At 34.3% G+C, this 23,806-nt stretch overlaps 1 protein-coding gene across 1 annotated transcript in view; it reads right to left on the bottom strand.

The window, feature by feature from the left end:
• The window catches only part of TBX4 (T-box transcription factor 4), a 490,915-nt gene extending 468,770 nt beyond the window's left edge, over positions 1-22,145 (bottom strand). Inside the window, exons 1-3 of the mRNA XM_075593341.1 lie at positions 21,796-22,145; positions 19,805-19,863; positions 7,916-8,071 (exon numbers count right to left, since the gene is read on the bottom strand). Coding sequence (XP_075449456.1) covers positions 7,916-8,071; positions 19,805-19,861 — 213 coding nt within the window. The 5' untranslated portion in view covers positions 19,862-19,863; positions 21,796-22,145. The remainder of the gene's footprint in view (positions 1-7,915; positions 8,072-19,804; positions 19,864-21,795) is intronic.
• Positions 22,146-23,806: the final 1,661 nt, after the last annotated feature.

Here is a 23,806-nt window from a genome sequence, read left to right as displayed (position 1 = left end):
CTTGCCGTAAACATCTCTGATTTATAATCTTCAAATGCAAGATCCTTGTTTATAAAGTTTATTACATTTGGCACAGACACAAGCACGAAAAACATTAGAGCCCTGCCTCTAGATGCACTTTTTAGGAGCTTTATACATAGCCCCCCCTTTGTGGTCGCCTGTAGCAGTAACTAGTATACTTTGGAATATCTTGGAAACCCAAGAGACTCAAAAGCCACACACAGTTTTATTAATTGCTGACTTTATATCTATATTGAGTTTTTTTTATTTACTCATTTTCAAAAGGTTTAATTGCAAAAATAAAAATAAGTTGCTATTTAAATTAATGGATATTTTGCTTTTCAAAACCCAATTATATTAATTTTTTTATATTAAACAATTTTTTTTTAAATTGTGATAAATACACATACAAATTGTTGACTGCAAATTACAACTTCATTATTTTTTTTTTTTTAAACAAATAAATCCTTTTGCAGCACTAATATTATTAGGTATCAAGGAGTTGATCTTTCGCTGATTCAGAAGACATTTTGAAAGAGTTGTGCTGTTCTTGAAAGTTTAAAAACCTCAATTCTGACCCATTTAGGGTCCTCTGGTCCTAACCACCAAATAATATGATCAAGTGTGATGTGACTTGATTGCTTTTGGGTAGGACATGCACATAAAACAGTTTATTAAACTTTCAGCACATTATTCGTTCCTTGTGCATTTCCATTGATCGTGCAGTTACATTTTTCACTTTGCAAAAAAATTTGTGTGGTAGTCATATTATTAAAGAAACCGTTTCATGAAAAAACATTTTGGCAAAGCGCATAATCCTGATAAACACTATGGAATGTTTCTTTTACCAGTATTTCAGAAAGGTTTATACAACAAGACAAGAAAAACAGGTGTTGTTTTTAAGCAAATTCCTTTTAATTCTCGAAAAAAAAATCTGTGAACTTGGAAATAGGGACATGTGGTAGTGCTCAGTGCCATCAGTAGGGTTAAATATGGGATTTGTACTGGAATGCTTGTTTAAATGTATTTTCTTTCATGTATTATTCCAGAAAAAAAGGTATCACCTGACCCACTTTGCCATGGTTTATGTATGGTCAGTTGGGAGTCGTGTGTGCAGAGGCTCAAAGTATATATATATATATATATATATATATATATATATATATATATATATAAATATATATATATATATATATATATATATATATATATCAGAAGAATGACCTAGGCGCACGGGGAGACAAAAGAGAGAAAAAACCATAGGGTAGTACGTCTTAGAAGTTTAACCAATAAATGGTAAGATATGCAATATATCAATAGTATACCAAAAATAGTTTAAAAAACTTTTTTTTATACTATTGATCCCGGCATCAGCGACGCCCCACGTGGGAGTGCAGTGCTCACGCGAAAGCTCAGTGACGTCACCACGTCTGACGGAGGTACCGGAAGAGCATAGAGGACGGAGGAACCGGTTGCTGAATGCTGGAGAGCTGGAGAGCTGTGGCAGTGACACACGCCGTGTGTGGAAACAAAATACTAGGACTTTAAAGTCTCACAAGTACCGTGAGTACTAGGAGTACTGAAAGTGCGGTGAGAAACCTGAATAGGACTCACCATAAGAGAACTGTACTAGGTCTTATTAGTACTGAGAGTATCACAGCTATTGAACAGTATTTCTACACAATACCATACACCAGGATAACAACTCAGGTGTATAGGAATACCTATATGTCATCAGTGACTGCTATAAGCCCAGCTGGGAATTGCTATATCATATGAGTGTGAGAGACTCTCAATTGTTTTTAAGAGCTCACAAAGTGGGAGTTTTTTACTTATTGTGATTCATTTATTTTTTATTATTAAAACTGTGTTACACTATCCTGTGTGTCCTTTGCCTCTCCCTATATATACATCACCACCCATGAGGAGGAGACTTGGCTGAAAAGAAGTGTCGTAGGATCCAAGGACACAAATTCAAAGACGTTCCTAATATACTGACAGAGTTCCAGATCCCAGGGTGGATAAAACGCCTGAATTAATTCAACACGCTGTGAGTGCATATCTTACCATTTATTGGTTAAACTTCTAAGACATACTACCCTATGTTTTTTTCTCTCTTTTGTCTCCCCGTGCGCCTAGGTCATTCTTCTGGTATCTTTCCTTTACAAGCTTGTGGAACTGTAGACCTAATTGGCAGCAGACAGAGACAGGGACAGGTAGATTGTAAGGGTTATATACCCCCTACTATATCTATATGTGGTAATAATTGGTTAGATATCCCTGTGTGATTGCGCTGTATGTTTCTTTTTTCTAATATATATATATATATATATCAAATATCATTTAGACTTAGTAAACAGATATTGCTTGCAAGATATATATATATCTTGCACGCAATATCTGTTTACTAAGTCTAAATGATATTTGCTTCTCTGTTTAAAAGCCTGGCTATACTCACTAGTGCAGACGCACTGGTGTTTTTGCAGGGAGAAAAAAACCTGAAGCCTAATAAAAGAAAAATGATATAGGCAAGTTTCTGTGGGAGCTCAAATGTTGGTCCCTTTATATTATCAGTTCATTATATACAGAGGTGACCATACAGGGGAATATGTATACACTGGTGCTATTCCTGTTCCACTTCTTCATGTAGAAATGCACTGTTCCCTGGAGATGTCTATGAAAATGTCATCATATCTCCCTCTCGTTGGGGTAACATATAAATGTATAAGAGTACTTACTGTTGATCCCCTGTAGGTTCTCAAGCGTGCAACCACATCCAAAGTCCAAGAGAATCCAAAATGTAGTGTAAGGTGCACTCCTTGATAAAGTGCCTCACGGCACAAAATGCGTAGGAGCTTTGTACCCTCCACCGTTTTTTAATGCAGCATGAAAAAATTATTTTTTTTATTGCCATATGACCAGCTCCTTGTTGTAGTGCACCTTACACTACATTTTGGATTCTAAACGAAAAATGAATATATATATATATATATATATATATATATATATATATATAGACAAAAAAAGAGAGAGAGCGCACGCCCCATAGCATAATACTGCATAAAATTTATTAAAACAAGGAAAGGGGATGGGAAGTGGGGGGGGGGGTAGGAATCGCACTCACAGGATGCAAATAGTTAAAAGGCAATTTGTGATTATATCACCACCATCCGGTTCTGGATACTGGAACACGTCTCCGTGGACTCCTTCAGGGCTGCCAGACACGATCAGCCCTTTGAGAAAGTTACCGGTCAGGTGACGAAACGCGTTAGGGTACTGAGAGCGCGATTACGTCATCATGACGACGCCGCGCACGCGCAGCAGCCTACACCAAGCGCGGGAATACGATCGGCGGCCATTGGAAGTGCGAGCTGGAGTTTTGGACTCTATACAGACAGCGAACGGAGCCTTTAACATCTGGTCCCTGGTGATCGTGTCTGGCAGCCCTGAAGGAGTCCACGGAGACGTGTTCCAGTATCCAGAACCGGATGGTGGTGATATAATCACAAATTGCCTTTTAACTATTTGCATCCTGTGAGTGCGATTCCTACCCCCCCCCCACTTCCCATCCCCTTTGAATGTTTTAATAAATTTTATGCAGTATTATGCTATGGGGCGTGCGCTCTCTCTCTTTTTTTGTCTGTAGATATCTGTGGAGTTGGTTTACCCCGTGTGAGAGCAGCCTAAAGACCCCTTTCAACATCAGACACCTTATCATCATGGACTAATTATGGAAGGACTGGTTGGAGTTTTTTGATTTTTGTGTCTTTCTTTTTCTCTTTTTTCTAGCACGTTTATGCACTGTTTTGTTTACTTTTATTGGTTGTGTTATAATAGTATGCACTAAGGTCACATTAGTTTAAGAGATATATTAATATTTTCAAACATCATTCACTTTACACAACTCTTTATTCATTAATTATAGTTATATTCAATTTATCATATCACAATTATATTTTTATTGTTTGGCGCCACACTTTTTTGTTTTATATATATATATATATTTATATATATATATATATATATATATATATATATATATATATATATATATATATATATATATATATCGAAACTATCATTTTGAAAAATTGCTTTATATAAGGGAATGTGGTACCCATTTAGTATTCTAGATCCATTCTGAATCATTTGAGAATCACTACTGTATTGGGAGTTGCTTGCTGATTACAAAAAAAATAATTTTCCCCCTCAAAAATACCCTATACAAAAACTTTTATTTACTCTGTGTTATTGTTTGACTGTTTGTTTGTTTGTTTTTTGCATGTACATGGAATAGATCAGGTAGATGATATGATTATTATTCGAATCAGCCACGGTTTTTACAACAAATTAGAGAGAAATTAAAATAAATGTCATGTAGCTCCTCTTTACTCTATACATTTTTAAATCAAAATGTACTTAAATGGGATTTTTTTTATGTAAACGTAATATTGTTTGTTGAACTAGTTTTGCAGCCAGGATGCTTTGATAAATAACTACTGCAATGTATGCAATGTGCAGCAGTGATTACAGTGCAATTAGAAAAGGATTGTGCATGATAGCAAAATAACTCAATCCTTTTGAACAGGGGACAAAACTCTTTAGACATATTTTGAGAAGTTCTTTTTAAACAAATTACTTATTCTTTAAAAATGGGTATAAGTTTAGGTAGGTTTGTAAGCAAAAAAGTGGCATGTACTCACTTGTACCATTACATTTCTGCCAGAGCATAATTATACAGAACAGCTTCTATTGGACCTGGGTCAGAGGTGGAGTTAGGTGAAGAATGCTTTAGGTCTCCCAAATGGAAGGAGGCTCAAGAGGAATATGGCCCATGTATATCACGGAAATAGGGGTGCAATTCTGAGCACCCTATTTATCAAAGAAACAATATCATTTAAATCAATCGGATGCTTTGTTTGATACATCTGGAGCAATATTTTTGCCCCAGAACAGCACCTATTTTCCCTTGATAAATATCCCCCTATTTATCAAAGTGTCCAGACTGTAAAACCACACAGGATCTTCTAAAATAAAGGGATCCCATCAAAATCAATGGGATTATTTCTTATGATAAATCTGGTGCAGTTCTATAACACGATTCCTCAAGTTTTTTCAGCCAATAGACTTTAATTTAAAAAAAAAAAAAACACTCAAACTAATTAAGGTTAGTGACAGTCCACTTTGGGGTATATTGCTCAAAATTTCCGGACTGTGAAACTTGTAAAAAAAAACTACAACAAAAACAACCTGCACAATATTTAGTAAAGCAGCAATCTCACCTTTTAGCCCCCCTTGTTTAAATAGATTTGAATTAGGGGGTTCTGAAGCTGAAGTTAGACTATGATAAATAACTTCTATAGATGTCTATCAGTTGCTAAAGTGAGTCAAAATGACCGCAAAAGATTTGCACTTATTTTTGCATTAATTTTGCCCCAGTTTTGATAAATATTTAATAAATAGCCTCCATCGTCTGCCTCAGGAGGACTTGTGTCCAGCTCATCAAACTTGCTAAAAATCCAGATAATCACCCACATGCTGCACAGCATGAAGGACGCAGGACCCATTAGCAAAATATTAGATTTCCAAGGGGATGAACCAACCTTCCCAAGATACTTACTGGTAAAGGTACCGATGTTACTTCCTGGCCAATAGGAAGTCATAATGGACAACAGATGTGGTCGCCTGTGCTCTCCGGTTAGCCTTAAGAAAATCTGTGGCTATCTCACAGAAACGCTGCAACATTTCTGTGAGATAGCCACAGATTTTCCTAGATTATCCAGGACTATCTGGAGAGCACAGGCGACCCCATCTGTACATTGCAGCTTCCTATTAGCAAGTATGAAGCGGGAGATTTAAAAGCCATTTTGTTTACGTAAGATGGAATAAAACGCTGGTTACCTTACTGAAACAAATCTTGGGATCCAGAGGATCCCCGGAGCAGAAAATAGTGTGGGGCAGCACCGGGAATCTGCTGGTTCCCATCTTTTTTTTAAAAAGGAGTGTCGGCCTTCTTTTTTTGACTAATGTAGACTTAAACATTCTGTGTGACTTCTTTTTTTATAATTATATATTTTTTGTGTGTTTGATGTGGTTTATCACTGATATGCACACGCTACCCATTCTTAGTAATCTATAATATCCATTGGTTTATCAATGGGGTAAGATACTCTTAACCCATTTTCTGTAGTATACAATATAGTGGGTTGTGTATAAAAGTCTCTTTGCATTTCATTTTTGTTTACTTAACACAAAAAAAGAAAAAGTCGTGCCGAATTAATCAAAGAAAAAATCAGATGAAAAGCAATGAAATCTGCTTTGAAAAATCTGATGCAATTTATTTACCCAAACTTTGCCCTAATTTTTAAACCTTTCATGGTCCATGGGAGATGTATCAAAGGGGGTTGTTTCTCAAAGTTATTTATTCTATTTATTTATTTATAAAATATTTTACCAGGAAATAATACATTGAAACCTCTCGTTTTCAAGTATGTCCTGGGAATGGTATTTGGTTTAAATTGTGCCCCGTCTGCCCAAGTTTGTTACTTGGGGAGTGTAAGTAGGAGAACTTGGGGAAAAATTAAAAGGGCCACATATTATAATTAAATTATCACATTCTGTCTCTCCAAGCACCATTCTTTTTCCTTGAATTTCTGTCTATAATTCTACATATGCCACAACTCGTATGTCAAAACACATTTTTATACATGGATCACTATAAGCTTATGCCAGTCAAGTTACACAGTTTTTCAGTACTGCCTGGGTTAAAGTAGTGCATAGCCAGTAAACCTACTCACAGACAGCTGTTTCAAGCTTTTGGGTCACATCAGTATGAGGATCATTTACTAGCTACGCAACGTGAAACTGGTACGTGGGTATAACCAGACAGAATAATTTATGGTGTGGAAAAAAGTAACAAAAAACGTATAGTATACAGCAAATAAATACCGCTTATGAGCACATTCATATGTCTCAGACAGGTCCACAAATCTGCTCTTCCCCATTATCTCTCCTATGCAACAAAACAAACTGGATCATTTCAAGGCCTCCTGGCCCCTTCACATCATGGTGAAGGGGCCATGAGGCCTTGAAACATTGCTCTATTGTTCACGTACAGTATAACAGTGTGCCTGCTAACTTTACCTCTCCCTGAACCTAATTTAGTAAAGAAGTAATCTGTACAGAAGAGGGAAAAAATCTCACCTTCCCCCCTCCCCCCCTTTTAAATAGATTGGTATCAGGGGTTCTTAAGCTGAACCATACTATTTTCAGCTCTGTAAAAAAAGAACAAAACATCTGACCCAGTTTTGCAAGTTAGCAATCTATAGAAGTTATTTATTGAAGTCAATCAGTTGCCAAAGTGGGGCAAAACCACCGCAAAAGATTTGTACTTATTTTTGTATTAATTTTTCTCCAGTTTTGATAAAAAATTTATAAATAACCTCCATTGTCTGCCTCAGGAGGACTTGTGTCCAGCTCATCAAACTTGTTAAAAATCTAACTAATCACTCACATTCAACACAGCATCAATGACGCAGAACCCATTAGGAACATATTAGATTTCCAAGGGGACAAACTCAGTCACGTAACACCTTCCCTACAATTTTTACAATTTGTTTAATTGTTTTACTTGACTCACAAGATTAAAGGACATATCAATATCTTTTCATGTTTTTCCACTTACTGTGCGTAAATAGTGAATGCCTGATCTGAGCTGACAAGCTTTATGGCATTAACAGAGTTTGCTTGATGCATAGCCCCATAGCACTGCAGCAGCACTTTTTTCCCTCTTCTGTACAGACAGGGTTAAAGGAGTTTTAAGGATTGGGTATGAGGCCTCACATCTATAGTTCTCAGGGGCCTTTTAAAATCTGAAAGCAGTCCTGGGTTAGATTATTACGAGATTTGTTTTTACCTGCTCTGGATCCTGGCTCTGTGGGCTGCTCAGTGAGGTGCTCAGCCCAGCTACTCCCAGTGCTGGTGATCCTGCTGCAGCCTCTGCATGTCCAGCTGTTTGGGCTGTTGTAAACCCGTCCTCACTCTCTGACAAGCTTTTCTCTTGGAGCATTTCCTTTTTTCAACAGAGAGACATGTTGTTATTCCGTAGTCTCTCACACATAGGAGATGAAAGTCAATTGGGTATTATGGTTAAATGAGAATACCTGCTCAAACAAAATAATTCCTTAAGGTAGTAGACCAATATGAGTTATTCTCTTTAAAACAGTGGTAGGCGACCTAAGATCATCAGAGGGCTGCAGGTGTTGCCCTCAAACACCCCCAAGGGCCGTTTAAGCCCTTTTACAAGGCAAAGCAAAAGTCGAATTGCTACAGATTACATTTTTAAAAAGTGTCATAAAACATTAGGCATATAATAACTTGATCTTTGTAATACAAATTCAGCACCATTTAAAGGTAGAACATAATAATTCTTGTAAAGTCAATTGATATGTGTATTGTTGCTATTTTTTATATAATACATTGTTCCTACAGGATTATACGTATTGTTTACCATACTTTTAGTGTAGAGCCAATATCACCATACAGGCAAAATTATGTGTATACTTTGTAAGAATACTAAACTAAATTGCTTCTTTTTCTTAGTTTCATTCCACGGGTGTTTTTCTAAAAGGTGTATCTCTAAATCTGCATAGACTACAACTGTTTCCCTTAATTTATATTCATTTTAAGAGCATCTAGCAGAGAATTGTATGTAAAAAGTAAAAAAATAGTTTTTTGCTGCTATTACCCATTGTACTGCCAATCCCAATTTTGCTATAAAATGTTTTTGAGTAGCTCTTGAATATGCATTAGACTCAGAGAGCAACATATGCAAGTTATGTATGTTGCCCACTTTCAACCTCTCTGTTGTCTGACTGCCATTTTGGAGAGCGTTTACATAGAGCAAGAGGAAAAGTTTTATGGTTCTGGGATGTAAGAAATGGGATATCTATGGCGGTATTTTTATTTTATTTTACCTGCAGTAAAAATTTCTACCAAATCTAGAAGTAGACTTGGAGTATCTCTCATCATAAAAATATGTGCCTCAAATGTAGAACTTTATCAACAAATGTAAATTAGAGAGCGGACGTTATTTTTCTTCTTATTAACAGGGATCCTCAAAGCAAGTGAGATGCAAAAATAACATCCATTCTTCAAAGTAGTAGCGCTATTAACTGTGATTTTCACGTATCAGAGACACGTTGTCTAATACACTGCACATGTGCATTGGTCAAACTTTAAGGTGTGTTATTAATCCAGTACTATTAATAGAGATTTTCATGTGCGTTATCAAAAGTTAATGCAAACCTTGATATAATGTTGAGAAATACATCATTTTTACACATTAACCTTTTCACTTAATTATATGGTACATAATGTAATAATGTATAAAGCATGGGTGCACAATAATTTATATCCATATATACCTTAACTATATAAATTAATATGTAATTTGTAGTCGTGTATAATTAAAATTAAATGAAGGAATGGCATCCTTCATTTATTTTAATTGTATATGAATAAAAATGAAATATTAATTTATATTGTTGAGGTATGTATGGGTATATATTATTGTACACTCATACTTTATACAGTCATTATTACATTATATGCCATATTAGTTCACACAAATATATCACTTTCATCACTAAAAACCATAATATAGTTTATGATGTTTTTCAAACATTTATATGATCCATAATATATATATTTGTATGACACGTATAACTTTTCGTAATGATACTCATTACATTGCTTTTAAGCTTCTCCAAAAAATAACAATGATAATCAGGGTCTGGATGTGAGTAAGGGCAGGTTTTGGAAGGTGCTAAATATTGTAGTATTATTATCATGCGCTAACATGAACAGAGGTCTGAGGATACTTTGAGGGGTTTTACCTAGCATGATAATCTGTTTGCAAGTACACAAAGCCTCAGGTAAACTGTTAGAGTTCCTTTGATTTTTGTTTACAAAATAATTATAGTGCCATCATTGGTGAGACAGATAACATGAGTAGCTGATATGCTTGAATCCAGTGTGCGGAACAAAAAACAGTGTCACATATTTACAAGATACAAATAAGACAATTACTTTAAGGGTGAATAAATCATTCTAAGAAAGACCATTACATGTTTTAAGATGTTTAAAAAAATTCAAAATTAACTCGCTAAATTCAACTGCCCTTTTAAAACTAAAAAGAGGTGAAAGGCGATTTAGTTAAATATTTGCTCGATAAACTGATTTTGTGCCCACCAATGGTAAATTCAGTTTTCTTCATTATTTTAACCTAATCAAACAAGCCCCAAAACAAAAAAAATATGGTTTCTGCCTTATCATTATAAACATGATAATAATTGAGTCTATCATTTATTTGGAAAAGAAAAATTGAGCATATAGATTCAATGTAATTCTATTGGGATACAAATATTTTCAACACCTAACATTTTTTGTCTGGTAATGTGTTGAGAGAAACTACATTTTGTTCTACATTAAAACACATCCATTTTGAAAACAACATAATTGTCTTAACTATATGCCCAGGACATACTTGAAAACGAGAGGGAACTCTCAATATATTACATCCTGGTAAAATATTTTATAAATAAATAAATAATGACTAGATCATTATCTTTCAAAGCATGATACCGCTTTATACACATTCTTGTTCATACAACTTAAACATACATTTTGTATGTGAAGTACCTGACCCATTTCTAATATGATTTAATAGAGCATTTAAAAAAAATATACAGGGGACTTGATTTTCTGGCAAGAACTGGTGCATAAAATTAAAAAGGTTGTAAAACAGTGGTAACAAGAACAAGCCAATATGCTTTGTTCAATCGGTGATAAACAGTTTATAAGACAATCATTTGTAGTCGATTTCCACAAGCTTTTTATGGATGAAAGTAAACATTACAAGTTTGTGGTCCTGAATTTAGCCTGAAATGCATACTAATGATAAAATATAAAATTTAAAGCAGCAGTCCCTCCAAAAAAAAATAATGAAGTAATGAGTAATAATGAAGTAATAAGTAATAAGATAAAGTAATAAGATAACCCGATAGTTCATGTTGTACTGATCTATTTCTACCTCTTCATTCTTTTAAACGCTTCATTTTTTGCTGACCTTTCACCTCCTTTTTATTTCACTTTCTATTTCCCTGCTCTTTGTTACCATGGCAACCTTGTTTGTCTTAATGCGTGTGAATGGCAGCAGCCATTTTAACCTCCCAGGTAGGCACATTGTCAGCAATAGTATTTTATAACAATCTTAGGTATTCAAATACAGAATTTGAAAAGCTCAGGATTGTTAAAAACTGCAGCAAAAACAATTTTCAATGGTAAAAAGAAAGGAGACATTTATTTTTATGAAGAGTAGAGCAGATTTCTGCTTTTAATGCATGAGATATAATTGATTATAGTGTTAAAATTATATCAGAGACTCCTGACAGTGTTTTCCCAATTTTGTACTAGATGGGAGAATATAACTCTCTCTTCAAACTCTCTTTACACTGTCTTGCAAAAAATGCCGCGGGTGCATGCCCACCGCCAACCGGCGTGAATAGTAGCAAGGTACAAATCTCCTATATATGAAGAGAAGAGAGCAGCACCCCAGAGGATTAATGAAAAATGACGACATTTAGTGAAAACAATAGACGTTTCGATCAGTCACTTAGACCGTTGACAAAGGTCTAAATGACTGACCGAAATGTCGATTGCCTTCAATAAATTTGACATTTTTTATGTCTTCCAGAGTGCTGGTCTCTTCTCTTCATATATAGGAGATTAGTACTTGATCCCAATTTTGTAGCCAGGAGACTTTGATAAAATAACCCTCAAAATTAACTTGTCTTTAATAACTTCAATTCACTGGTGGTATTAGGCAATCTTATAAAAATGCAATTTAATGTACTGCATACATTACATTATGGGGCATATGTACCAAGGCAAAAGTGGTTCATTTCTTGGTGGGGCGGGGAGGGATGGTAGGAAATCTGCTACATATTTATCAAATGCAACATTCTCATGGAAAGTAATACTATTTTTGTCCTTTAATACATCTAGTGCAGGTTGTTTTGCCCCAGAATTGCACCACTTTTGCATAGATAGATAGTCCCCTGTATTGGGTATGCATTATATTTTTTTTAAATATGCATAGCTTGTGCAGATTTAGAGATCCTCCCCCAGTACATGTTTTAAAATGATAGATTAGTAGATTAGAGATTTGGTTCCTATTATCTTGATTGCCATTGGGAGAAAAATTACCATATATCAAGATGCCAGTGGGTTAATTACTAAGGTATCTGGGATGCAAAGCTACAGCAAAACCAGTGCAGGACATTTGCACTAGAGTTATCAAACCGGAAAAACATATCCCTTTCAATGGGACTCATTTTCTTTGATAAAAATAGTGCTGTTTATGGGCACTAGTTTTTCCCCGATTTGCAGTCAGAAGACTTTAGTAAATAGACCTCTATGGGTACGTGTAAATTGATAGGTTGATAGTCTGAATCTTTTTAGGGGGACTTTATCAAAGTTTACCAGCTGCAAAACTGGAGCAATAAAAGCACTGGGAAAAAATATGATTTATTTACTTTCCTTGATAAATTAGATTTCCACGCCAGTTTTGGCGTTTGTGCAAATAGACACCAGGTATGTTACTCCTTGTTCATAAAGTAGAAGGGAAAATTGTTATATATACAGACAAACCTATACATTTGCTCGCCCCGGGCGAGTGGATTTAACATTGTGGCGAGCTCCTATTGGCCCAAGCAGCACACGTGTGGTGCTAGGTGGCGAGTAGATTTTTTTGTTTGGCGAGTAGATTTGTTGGTGATTTGTCGACCGCTGTATATATATATATTCATTCATCGCTTATTTACAATACTTTCATTTGAATTGCTACGCATTGCAAATAAAACAACGCCTTCACAGATTCTTGCTCGTTCAAGTGAAAAATAATAGAAATACCATTAGTGAGTGTTAATTAAACCTCCAACTGGCACCACTGGACCCAAACTGGTGTAAATAATTCCATCACTTATATTTGCTTTGTATGAAATTCCTTCTCTGATGCAAATTTTTTCACCAGCTTTGTAGCTCAAATACTTTTATAAATAGACGGCAAAGGGTTTTTGACACTTGATAACTGGTGCGGCTTTGTTGAATTGATTTTGCCCAATTTTGCAGACAGTAACTTTGATAAACAAACATTAAGCTTGATAGATGCAAGTAAAATTAGCTAAAAATACCTTCTTTTTTTTTCAATGATTGAGGCCCTCTACGAGCATGATGTATAAGGTTTGGGTTTGGGCCTATTTTTTTAGCTACAGGGTTAAAATGAAGACTGATATATTCTAATTTATACATCCCAGCACTAATCACGTTCATGTCAAAGGCAGATGCACTTAAACATCTTGAAAAGCCTTAATAAACGTTTAAGCTTACACTGTAAGATCTAACTTTAATCTTTTTATTTACATATTTCTGAGCAAGACTAAAACCATTGGATTCTGCTATTGGAAAACAAGTACTGTGTGTGCTTTCAGACTGATATGCAGTGGCTCAAACTTGGCCGACATGTGGCTTATTTCTACTTTTATGAGGCTGCTCTAGTTTTTTTTCCAGGCATTTTTTCAGCTGAAGTTTAGACGTGCTTCATTTAATTTCAGTTAATTACATTAAACAGTATAAGATTGCATTTTAGAAACTCTATACTGAGAATGCATAATATGAATCAACCCTTTTAACTGGGTAAAATATGTACTCCTAAATTTCCTATCAACAAGTTTAATGTCTCTGAATTATTTAATTTCGTTAAAAAGACACAGGGATTCGGGTTGATTATAATAAATCAGCAAATAAATGTGTTCTTTGAAGGCTTCTAGCAACTAAGGATAGTGAAAATGAATAACGCTTTTTTCTCATTGATTATTGGAGGCTCTTTTTGTCACAATTAAAAGTTGATCTTTTATATTTCAGGGTAACACAATTGTTCTTCCATTCCTAATATTAACCGTATTATAAATTACTTAGTCGAGTTGTAATTCTATTTATAATGCACACTTTATTTTTACGCACACTGGCTTTTATAGTTCTTATAGGAATTCAGAAATAAGGTGCATTCTCCTTTGTATATTTATGCACATCAGTTTTACGATTCCAAATAAACCCAACTCCCTGCATGATTTTAACACAAGATACCATGTACTCTTCCAAAAGTTAATTTTAATGAGCTTCACTTGCCTTTCATTTTTGCAGACCTTAACTCTTTTACTAGAGAATACTTGTCATTATTGCATTTTTCAGATCAGAATTTATTGTTCTGGAAGAAAAAGTTTGCCACTATTACCTAATGCAGTCTAATTAACCATTGTTTTGTGGTTGTGGTTGTATTTTGTACCCATACCATAGACTGCTTCTAGAATTATGCAGCATTCAAGTTTTTGCTAGCTTTCACTTTTATAATGTCCTTAAACTGATATATTTTTTAATGTGAATGTTTTCTTTTTTTTTTTTATTGTGAGACCAATGAGAGAGCAGATCAATTATCCACATCTTCCACCATGAATATTTATGTTTGTGTGAAAGTGAATAGGAGAGGACTATTAAATGGGAAGGGTTGTTGAATCAAGGTGTGATGGAAACAAGTACAAAGAGCCATAAACATGGATCTCGTCATATTCAATGATGTGTGCAATGTAGCTTGCATTTACATGACGTAACTTAGTGTTGTGGTTGCTGAAACTGCATATTTTAAGTACAAAACTGAACACTCATCACCATCCCACACATTCATGTTTGTGTATATATATATAGATAAAGATATATCTATATATATATATATATATAAATACGCACACACACCCAAAGCCGGTCCTCGCTTATCTGATGTGATGCGTCCTGCAAACCACCGTCGGATAACGGACCGTCGGATTGCGTGTCCATGTTAATCCGTGATGGTGAGCATCGGATAAGCGGTTCCGACATCGGATAATCGGACATCGCACACCCCCTTGAGAAAGATCCCTTGAGGAGGATCGGAACGTTGGAATTTGTGTGAACACTCTGAATACAGTTTATTTGGACTAACCTGGTGAGTGCTATCTTTTTTATCACCTTGCTGGTGATTACATGCAATATATATATATTTATATATATATATGCATTTTTCTACTTTTTGGCAAGATTTATGTATGTATGTGTGTGTGTGTGTGTGTGTGCGCACGCGCGCGCGTGTGTGTGTGTGTGTATAGTATACCGCATGCACGCCTAATGTAAAGGTTACCCAATAACTGTCATAGGTATATGATAAAATATCAATAGACAGTGGTGCTCAAAGGATAAGGATAATATAACACAACAAAAATGTATCCATAAAGCAAGCACACGGGTATACCGAGAAAAGATATGTAAATTCAAATTTTTTATATTTAATAAAAACAGGGGGAGAATTATTAAAAAGGGGGGGTCTCAAAACTAACAATTCTAATGACCATGGAGGCAGGAACGTTGGTGGAAAAATTACACTGATTGCTAAAGTAGCAATACACACAGGAACACAGTGCGGCAGAAACTGTGTCCTGAAGAAATGAAAACAAGGATATAGTAAACCTCATTCAATTGAAGCTAAGCTAGGCTCAGAGTAACAGTGTCAGATGGATAAGTCCTGAGACATATAGAGCATGTTGCAACACATATAGAATTCGTAATTCATCATCAAAGTCTGTAGCACAGAGCAAAATGCAAATAAGTCCTTAATGGTGAAAAGTCAGGGGTCCCCTTCCAACCACTCCCACTCCAAGTCATTAGTATTGTCAGTTTGGAGACCCCCTCCCTTTTTAATATTTCTCCCCCTGTTTTTATTAATTATCAATAAATTTGAATTTACATATCTTTTCTTGGTATACCCGTGTGCTTGCTTTATGGATACTTTTTTGTTATGTATATATATATATATATATATATATATTAGAAAAATATTACTTGTGAGCACATTCACATGTCTTAGACAGGTCTTGAACCCTGCTATTTTCCATTATCACCTAGCATATAGTGCTTCAACTGCAGCAAGGGATTCTTGGAAATGACATGCAAGTGAGCATATATATAGTCAAGAGGAAGAAAAAATGCAGGCACTCATGGGACTTGAAAAAATGCAAAATTGACTTCAGTAAGTCTTATATATAAACCGAAACTTTGATTGATTAAATTATTATTTTGCATTTTTTTTAAATCCCCGTGAGTGCCTGAATTGTTTTCTACTTTTTGACTATCTAATTCAGTTTCAGGAGCACCCAGACAAGCTATTATTGCTATGCGTTCCGTAAACTATAGGCTAGATCCGCAGAGCTCTTCTAATTTTGACCTATTAAGGTTATGTTTCTGAAATAGGGAACGGATTTTATTCTTCTTATTAGTAACGGGGATCCTCAAGCTAATTATATGAAAAATAACATCCATCCATTAAAGTAGTAGCATAGTAGTAACTGGGATTTTCATGTCTCAGATACACATTGTCTAATACCCTGCACTTGCATTTTGGTCAAACTTTAAGATGCATTATTAAATATGCCATGATATATTGACAAATGTATACTTTTTACCCTTATTAACTTTGTCACTTAATTATAATATATAATGTAATAATAGCTGTATAAAGTAAGGGTGTACATTAATGTATATCATACATATCTCAACTATATTAATTAATATATATATTATTAATGTACAATTAACATAAATTAAAAAAGGACATCCTTCATATATTTTAGTTGTACATTAATAAAAATGAAATTATGAATATTGTTGAGGTATGTATAGATATGCATTATTGTACACCCATACTTTATACAGTCATTATTACATTGTATACCATATTAGTTCACACAAAAAAAATCATCATATAATTTATGATGTGTTTCAGACATTGATATGATCCATAATATATATCTTTGTATGACACATGTAACTTTTTGTAATGAAAGTGTTAAGTCCTATACTCATTGCATTGCTTTTCGGCTATTCCAAGAAATAACTCAATGATAATCAGAGTCTGGATTTGAGTAAGGGCAACTTTTAGAAGGTACTAAATATCATAGTATTATTATCATGTGCTAACATTAACAGAAGTTTACAGCTCTACATTGTTAGGTAAATTGTTCATTACCATATGATTTGCATATGAGTAAGAAAACGTTGTATCCATTATTTTTATGTAAAATGCTAGGGCATTGTTGCACTAACCACCTTTGCAGGCATTATGGATATTGATATGTTAAATTGAAATGACTTAACATTAAAAAAAATAGCAAACCTCTGGGGATCTAGCCCTATGTACTAGATAGATAGATAGATAGATAGATAGATAGATAGATAGATAGATAGATAGATAGATAGATAGATAGATAGATAGATAGATAGATATCACACATTTAAATTTGTGATATTGTGTATTGTTATATAAACTTTATGTTTATATGCATGTGTGTTTGAATTTGATTTTGTTTAACGTTACCATACATGTTTATTTAGAAAACATTAATTTCCCATTAGTAAATTCATCACTGTGTATGCAGTGGTGATTAAACTATAACATTAACATATTAATACACATTTCAATAACTCTTTGTCCTACTATAGGATACATTTTTAAATACAAAGAAGTTATTTGGACAATCTTACAATTATTGTTTTAAACCTGCTTCCTAATGGAAATTAGTACAAGTTTGCTTTGGGTTTTTTTTGTTTGTTTGTTTGTTTGTTTATTTTTACTTCGGGCTTTCTGGATAAATATTTGGGGGATAGAACAATCTATATTTTACTACTCACTGAAGACATTTTGCCATCATGCTAATAATTGTAGAACAGAAAAATGTTCCTGTGTAAACATTTTAAGTGCAAGCTCACTAAGATAAAAGGGGACCTCTCTTAAACTTGGAAGGAGACTGGGAAAAGCCAATAAAGATAAGGCATGACAGCATCACTGTAGGACCTGTTGCTCATCAACCTGGGCTTTTACTGGGAAATGCACTTTTCTTTGCAGTCAACCCCTGTGCGAGGCAAGCAAATCTATGTGTGTTATGCTTATGTCGAACCAGCATTCAGCCAAAATCATTTCAGAAGGTCCAACATCACGCGGTTGTACAGGTGACTTGTCTCACCTCCTTTGGATTAAACATTTGCTGGCATTGTATGACAACAAAACATATTGTAACTTGATGGAATTCAGAATGCAGCTCTGGCAGCCGCAGAGCTATATGAGAAGCCAGATTCTTCACATAATTCTTTTAATTGGAACAACATGACAGTTGTACAAAGACGTGCAAAGGTTTCAAGATCATTTGGGTCTTTTCTTTAGGGGAAATCAAGAGAGCACCTTTGTAGATTTGTAATGTTGGTCCAAGAAAAGGTATGATTCAGAACATGCATTCAAGCTCAACATTTTGTATTGAGAAGGGGGCGTACTGAAAGTACCCAAATCTTGGCATTTTTCAATTTTCCAAAAGAAATTTAACATCATGAACATTTGAAATATTTAGAAATCGGTGTTTCCATTTAAACCTTCAGAAAAATCATCCATTGTTGGAATCTGAAGAGCCCATCGGTTTTTTTGCTTTTTTTTTTGCTTTTTTTTTTAACCTTAATTTAATATTAGCCACGGTGGCATATTAAAGTATCAGCCACATACAGTGGCAATAGAAAATACATTTTTCAGAATTATTTTGGCTTCCGCAAAATAACCTTTTTTGTTTAAATGTTTACTTGAGAAAACATATTTAGATAGAATGTAGGCTTGATATTTGCTGATGAGTTAAGCAATTTGAATGATAATTAGTCACTATTAGCCTTTACTACAAAAAAATGTATATATTGGGATGTTATACATCACCTCCCAACCACACACATTCAATATAGTGAGAAGAGGGGTCATCCACAGTTAACAATTCATCAACTTCCATTCATTAGAGTAGAAAATATTATGGGTTATATCCAAGAAGGCAAAATTTGAGCAATTCTGGGACAAAACAATTCCATCATATGTATCAAAGAAAAAAATGTTATTCAGTTCACTTTTGCCTTTAAACCAGTATTCCTAGCAGTGCACTACTGCAGATCTTCACTATCTTCAATAGGGCCAAAGTGTCCATAATCTTTAGGACTATTTTTCTGCTTCCTATTTTAGTAGCATTTAAGGGTGCACCAACACATTTTTCGCCGTCTTTTATTTCTTTTCAATTGCTTTTCTTAGCGAAAAACTAGATTAATATGTTCACTAATCTAATATTTTAAATGAATCACATACACTAATTAATAATTACATAACCTAACACCAAGGAAGCATAATGTGAAGTAAGAAAGTTAAAACCACTTTGAGCTTTAAAGTAAATAGGAAGATGCCAAATAATATGGTAAATGTTCATTGGATTTCACTCTACTGAAATTCAAAATTACGTTATTTTTTAAAAATCTGTAATCGCTGTTCCCACTAAAACATTCAGAAATAATACAAAATATGTGATGTAAAAATTGCAGTAATTAATTGTATCTATGATTTGTAAAATGTAGAAGCCAAAACGAAAACTCTTTCAACTACATTGATTTGTTTAAACTATTTTATTAATCAGAGGTATGTGTAGTTTTTGTGTATTAGTACTTCAAAGATATAAAACAAATAGTTACTAAAGTATTAAAATACACGTGGGGTTAGATATCAAGAAATCATGGCTGCAGATTAGGTAAAAAAAAAAAACCCCGATGGGATAATCTCTGATAAATGTGGTGCAAATTCTATTTTTGTTACCTCACTTTTGCTGCCGGGAGACTTTGATACATAACTCCTACATGTCCAAGGCTTCATTTCTAAGAAGAAAAATCCTTTAAAATTAGAAAAATATTTAGCAACAAACACCACTTCTTTTTTATTTGAAAAACAAACAAAACAAACCTCGCACAATCTCAATGTTGCACATATGGCATAATCGTATATTATGGGGGGGGGGGTTGTGTGTGTGTGTGTGTGTGTGTGTGTGTGTGTGTGTGTGTGTGTGTGTGTGTGTGTGTGTGTGTGTGTGTGTGTGTGTGTGTGTGTGTGTGTGTGTGTGTGTGTGTGTGTGTGTTCAAATAGCTCTTTTTAAACAGACTGATGCTTTAGGCACACATTGTCTTTTTCTTATGATTTGTATTTCAACTATTGTTAACGTAAGGCAATTTAAGAAAAATGTCTTGTGCCACCGTTCATAAAAATGTGAAGGATTTTGGAAAAACAATTGCCTTTGTCTTGCTACCAAAGCACATAACCTCTTAGAAAAACAAAAGTGACTAGACGTCAAAGTAAGTTCAATAGTGGCGCTCACCCACTGTCATTCAAAGAGACACCTTTGCAGTGAGCTGAGTCTCAATGAGCCAAATACCCCATTGTTTTAAATTTTCTCATTATATTTGGTGCCACTTAATAGAAGGAAAAGAGGCATGTGCAGTCTGATCCACAAGTTGGGGAGCTCATAGAAGCACGTTGTTATTCAAATGTAGACCAAATGTGAATCTTTTAGCAAAATTATTTAAAAAAAAAAAGGAATAGAATAATGCAATCAAACTTGTATACTAAATATAATATTTCCCATTCATATATATATTAGTTTAAATCTGTCTATTCTTTTAGGTGTTATTAATTTGTAGAAATATTGTAAATATATTGTAGTCAAGAAAAAACTCTGTAATAATATTCATCATCGTTCTTATTATCATCATCATCATCATCATCATCATCATCATCATCATCATCATCATCATCATCATCATCATCATCAAACTAATACAAGGTTTATTTGTAGATTAATAATTAAGACTATTTGGAATGTTACTAGTATGTATGTGTTCTTAGTAATGTTTAGAATTATATTTATATATATTGACTGGAACTATACATTTATTATGATTATTTTTATTATTACTATGTTGTTTCTGCTGTTTGTATTTTTGATATCGTTGATTTCAAAATACAATGTAGAAAGCTATATTAAAGTATATGTAGTTTTCCGAATATAAATGTTTAGTTGTGTGCACGTTTGTTCACACAACGTGTGTAATGCAGTGAAGGCTTTCTTTATCTGAAAAGTATATAGATAATGCAGAACACTTGAAAGACCCTTATCTTATGGAAAAACTGCTAGTAAATCTTATGCTTCAAATAGCGACTTCGAGGAGAAACCGGCCAAATGTGTAATGTAAAGCACCTACTGTAGCTAGCAGTTATAGCACAAAACTCATCAAACATAATGTGGAAGTGGAGGAGGGGAGGAACTATAGACTAGACTGAAACGTGAAGATTGTATACCTGCAGATTGTACCATTGGATGGCTCTGAGTCCTAAGGCATCTATACACGGTTTACACTGCAATGTGATTAGTCTATGATACGTCGTTTTATTTTTGAGATTTAAATATTGTAATATCAATTTTACTTTTTCAAAGCCTTTCAGTTTTTCTTAGTATATAATAATATATTAAAATGGCGGTTTTATGTATTACATTAGCAGAAAGGAAAACTACTATAAGTTTACATGCATAAAGAATGTAAGGCTCCTACACACTTTCAGTATACGTTTTAAGGCCAGTACGTATATTTCACAAAGTATATAATTTATACGGTACTGTACAAACAAAGGCACTTAGAGACATATTCCCTTCCCATGTCCCTTTTGCTCTTTGTTTTGTATCCTTTCTCCGTCAACATAAAATATAAGCAATTAAGCATCACAAGCAAAGGGGATTAAAAGGTGACTGAGACACTTACACTGATTGCAGAGGGTCGAAGTTCTTTTAAACTTCTCTTATATCTTTGATAAGGGCATCCAAATTTGGGGAAGCAGCATTTCCTGGGGAAAACTGCTGAGAATTTGAAATCCTGATCCCTTATTTTGTTATTGCAATGGCAGAGAAGATGGGTCAGGATCCGGCTTAGGTTCTGCCTGACCGAGTCTGACCGAGGATGGTTTAGGAGCTGTGGGTTGAGGGATGTGGGTCAGCTTCATATGAGGCTTAAAGGCAGCTGGTGGCACCGGTCAAATGATTTCGGCTCAGTGGATGCATTCTGATCAGTGAGCATACAGAGGAGAGAGGAGACATTCCCAGATCCCACGGAAACTTCTCCTTGATCTTCTCTAAAAAAATGTTTCTCAGAGATAGAATATTTGGCCTTCTTTCTCCCTCCCCTTTCAGTCTCCCCCTCCTGCTGACGTTGCTACTGTCAATCAGTCCCAATAGGACTCAGCTCCAGCAATATCATATGCAGAAATGTTAACTGTTTGGTCCTTTCCATATAACATCATGCTACTGCTTCACGCAAATAACTCCCACCTCAATTCATAACTGGCCCCTCTGACCATTAAATGTATATTAATAACTCCTACCTATCTGCCCAAGGTCTGCAAGATAATGCATTCTCTAAAAAAAACCTATACAAGTTGATGAGGGACACCCTTTATCTGATGCTTGCCTTATGCAGGCATCAGAACTGAACAGGTATGTTTTACCATTTGCACACCTTCCCCTTACTGGCTGCACTGTAGAATCAAGTTGTAAAGGCGATGTAATTAATGTACATTGGCAAAGTTGAGACCTGGGCTTTGGTGAAAAATAATCAGTGTTGATTAAGAACTTTGCTCATAACTTTACATTTATGAGAACTACAATGTTTCCCGATGGTGCTGTGGGTGTATTGCACGAAATGGCAGAAAATAACGATCAGGCAACTATTATATCTTCACATTTATCAAAGCTTATTGGCAATCTTCCACTAGCCAGAACAAATGCACTGGATTTTGTATATATTTTTAAAGTATTACAGGGCTTTAATGAACGTTTTCCATTAATATATATGATGCTGTTAGTTTCTTTGATATTATATCAAATATCACTGGGTTTTAGAGTTCACGAGAGAATATGTGTGTGTGAATATACAGTATAATCTGTGCGAACATATTATATTGTCATACTGTATTGACTGTTAATTCAATGATATCTCTAGTCTTTTCCTATTAGTTCGGTGATGCGTTGACCCATTAAATTAATGGACCATTCGGCAGGAAATAGGTTGTAAGGGCATACACTGTAGCAACAATTTATACACCATACATAATTTAAAACTAACGTAAATTATGCATGGCTTGGAAAATTCAGCATGGGTAAAAGCAAAGTTGGAGTTTTCAGTTAATGTACAGAAGTGTGGAAATATTATTATATTACTTAATTTTCTGTGTTTTCATACATTTTTATTTTTTCAAATATGAAAAAAAAATAACAATACAATGTATTTTTTCATTTAACATCTTAAGTCAGGAAGTCTTTTGACATCGCAGATTGTATGTATGTATGTATGTATGTATGTATGTATGTATGTATGTATGTATGTGTGTGTATATATATATAAAATGTGTCACCTATATGCTAATGGTGGAGATATATATATATATAGGAAATAAAAAGATAACTTTTATATATATATAGCAAATAAAAAGATAACTTGTGAGCATATATATATATATATATATATATATATATATATATATATATATATATATATATATATATATATATATATATATATATATTATAATTTGTTTATTTAATTATTTTTTTCAATGCATTCATCTTCCTGCCCGAGATACAAACGTGTAAGATCTCTATTGCAGGTAGTCATAGTGCAAATCCAGATGATATTTGCAGTTGTAAATATGTACAATGTTAGTGTCTAACAATACATTATTATAAAATGTTTTGTGATAAGCGGAAAACGTAAGGATATA

The sequence above is a fragment of the Ascaphus truei genome, chromosome 3 (assembly GCF_040206685.1).
Source record: "Ascaphus truei isolate aAscTru1 chromosome 3, aAscTru1.hap1, whole genome shotgun sequence".
In the NCBI taxonomy this organism is placed as follows: domain Eukaryota; kingdom Metazoa; phylum Chordata; class Amphibia; order Anura; family Ascaphidae; genus Ascaphus; species Ascaphus truei.
Note: the sequence above shows the minus strand (reverse complement) of the source record. Positions and strands in the feature narration are given on the sequence as shown.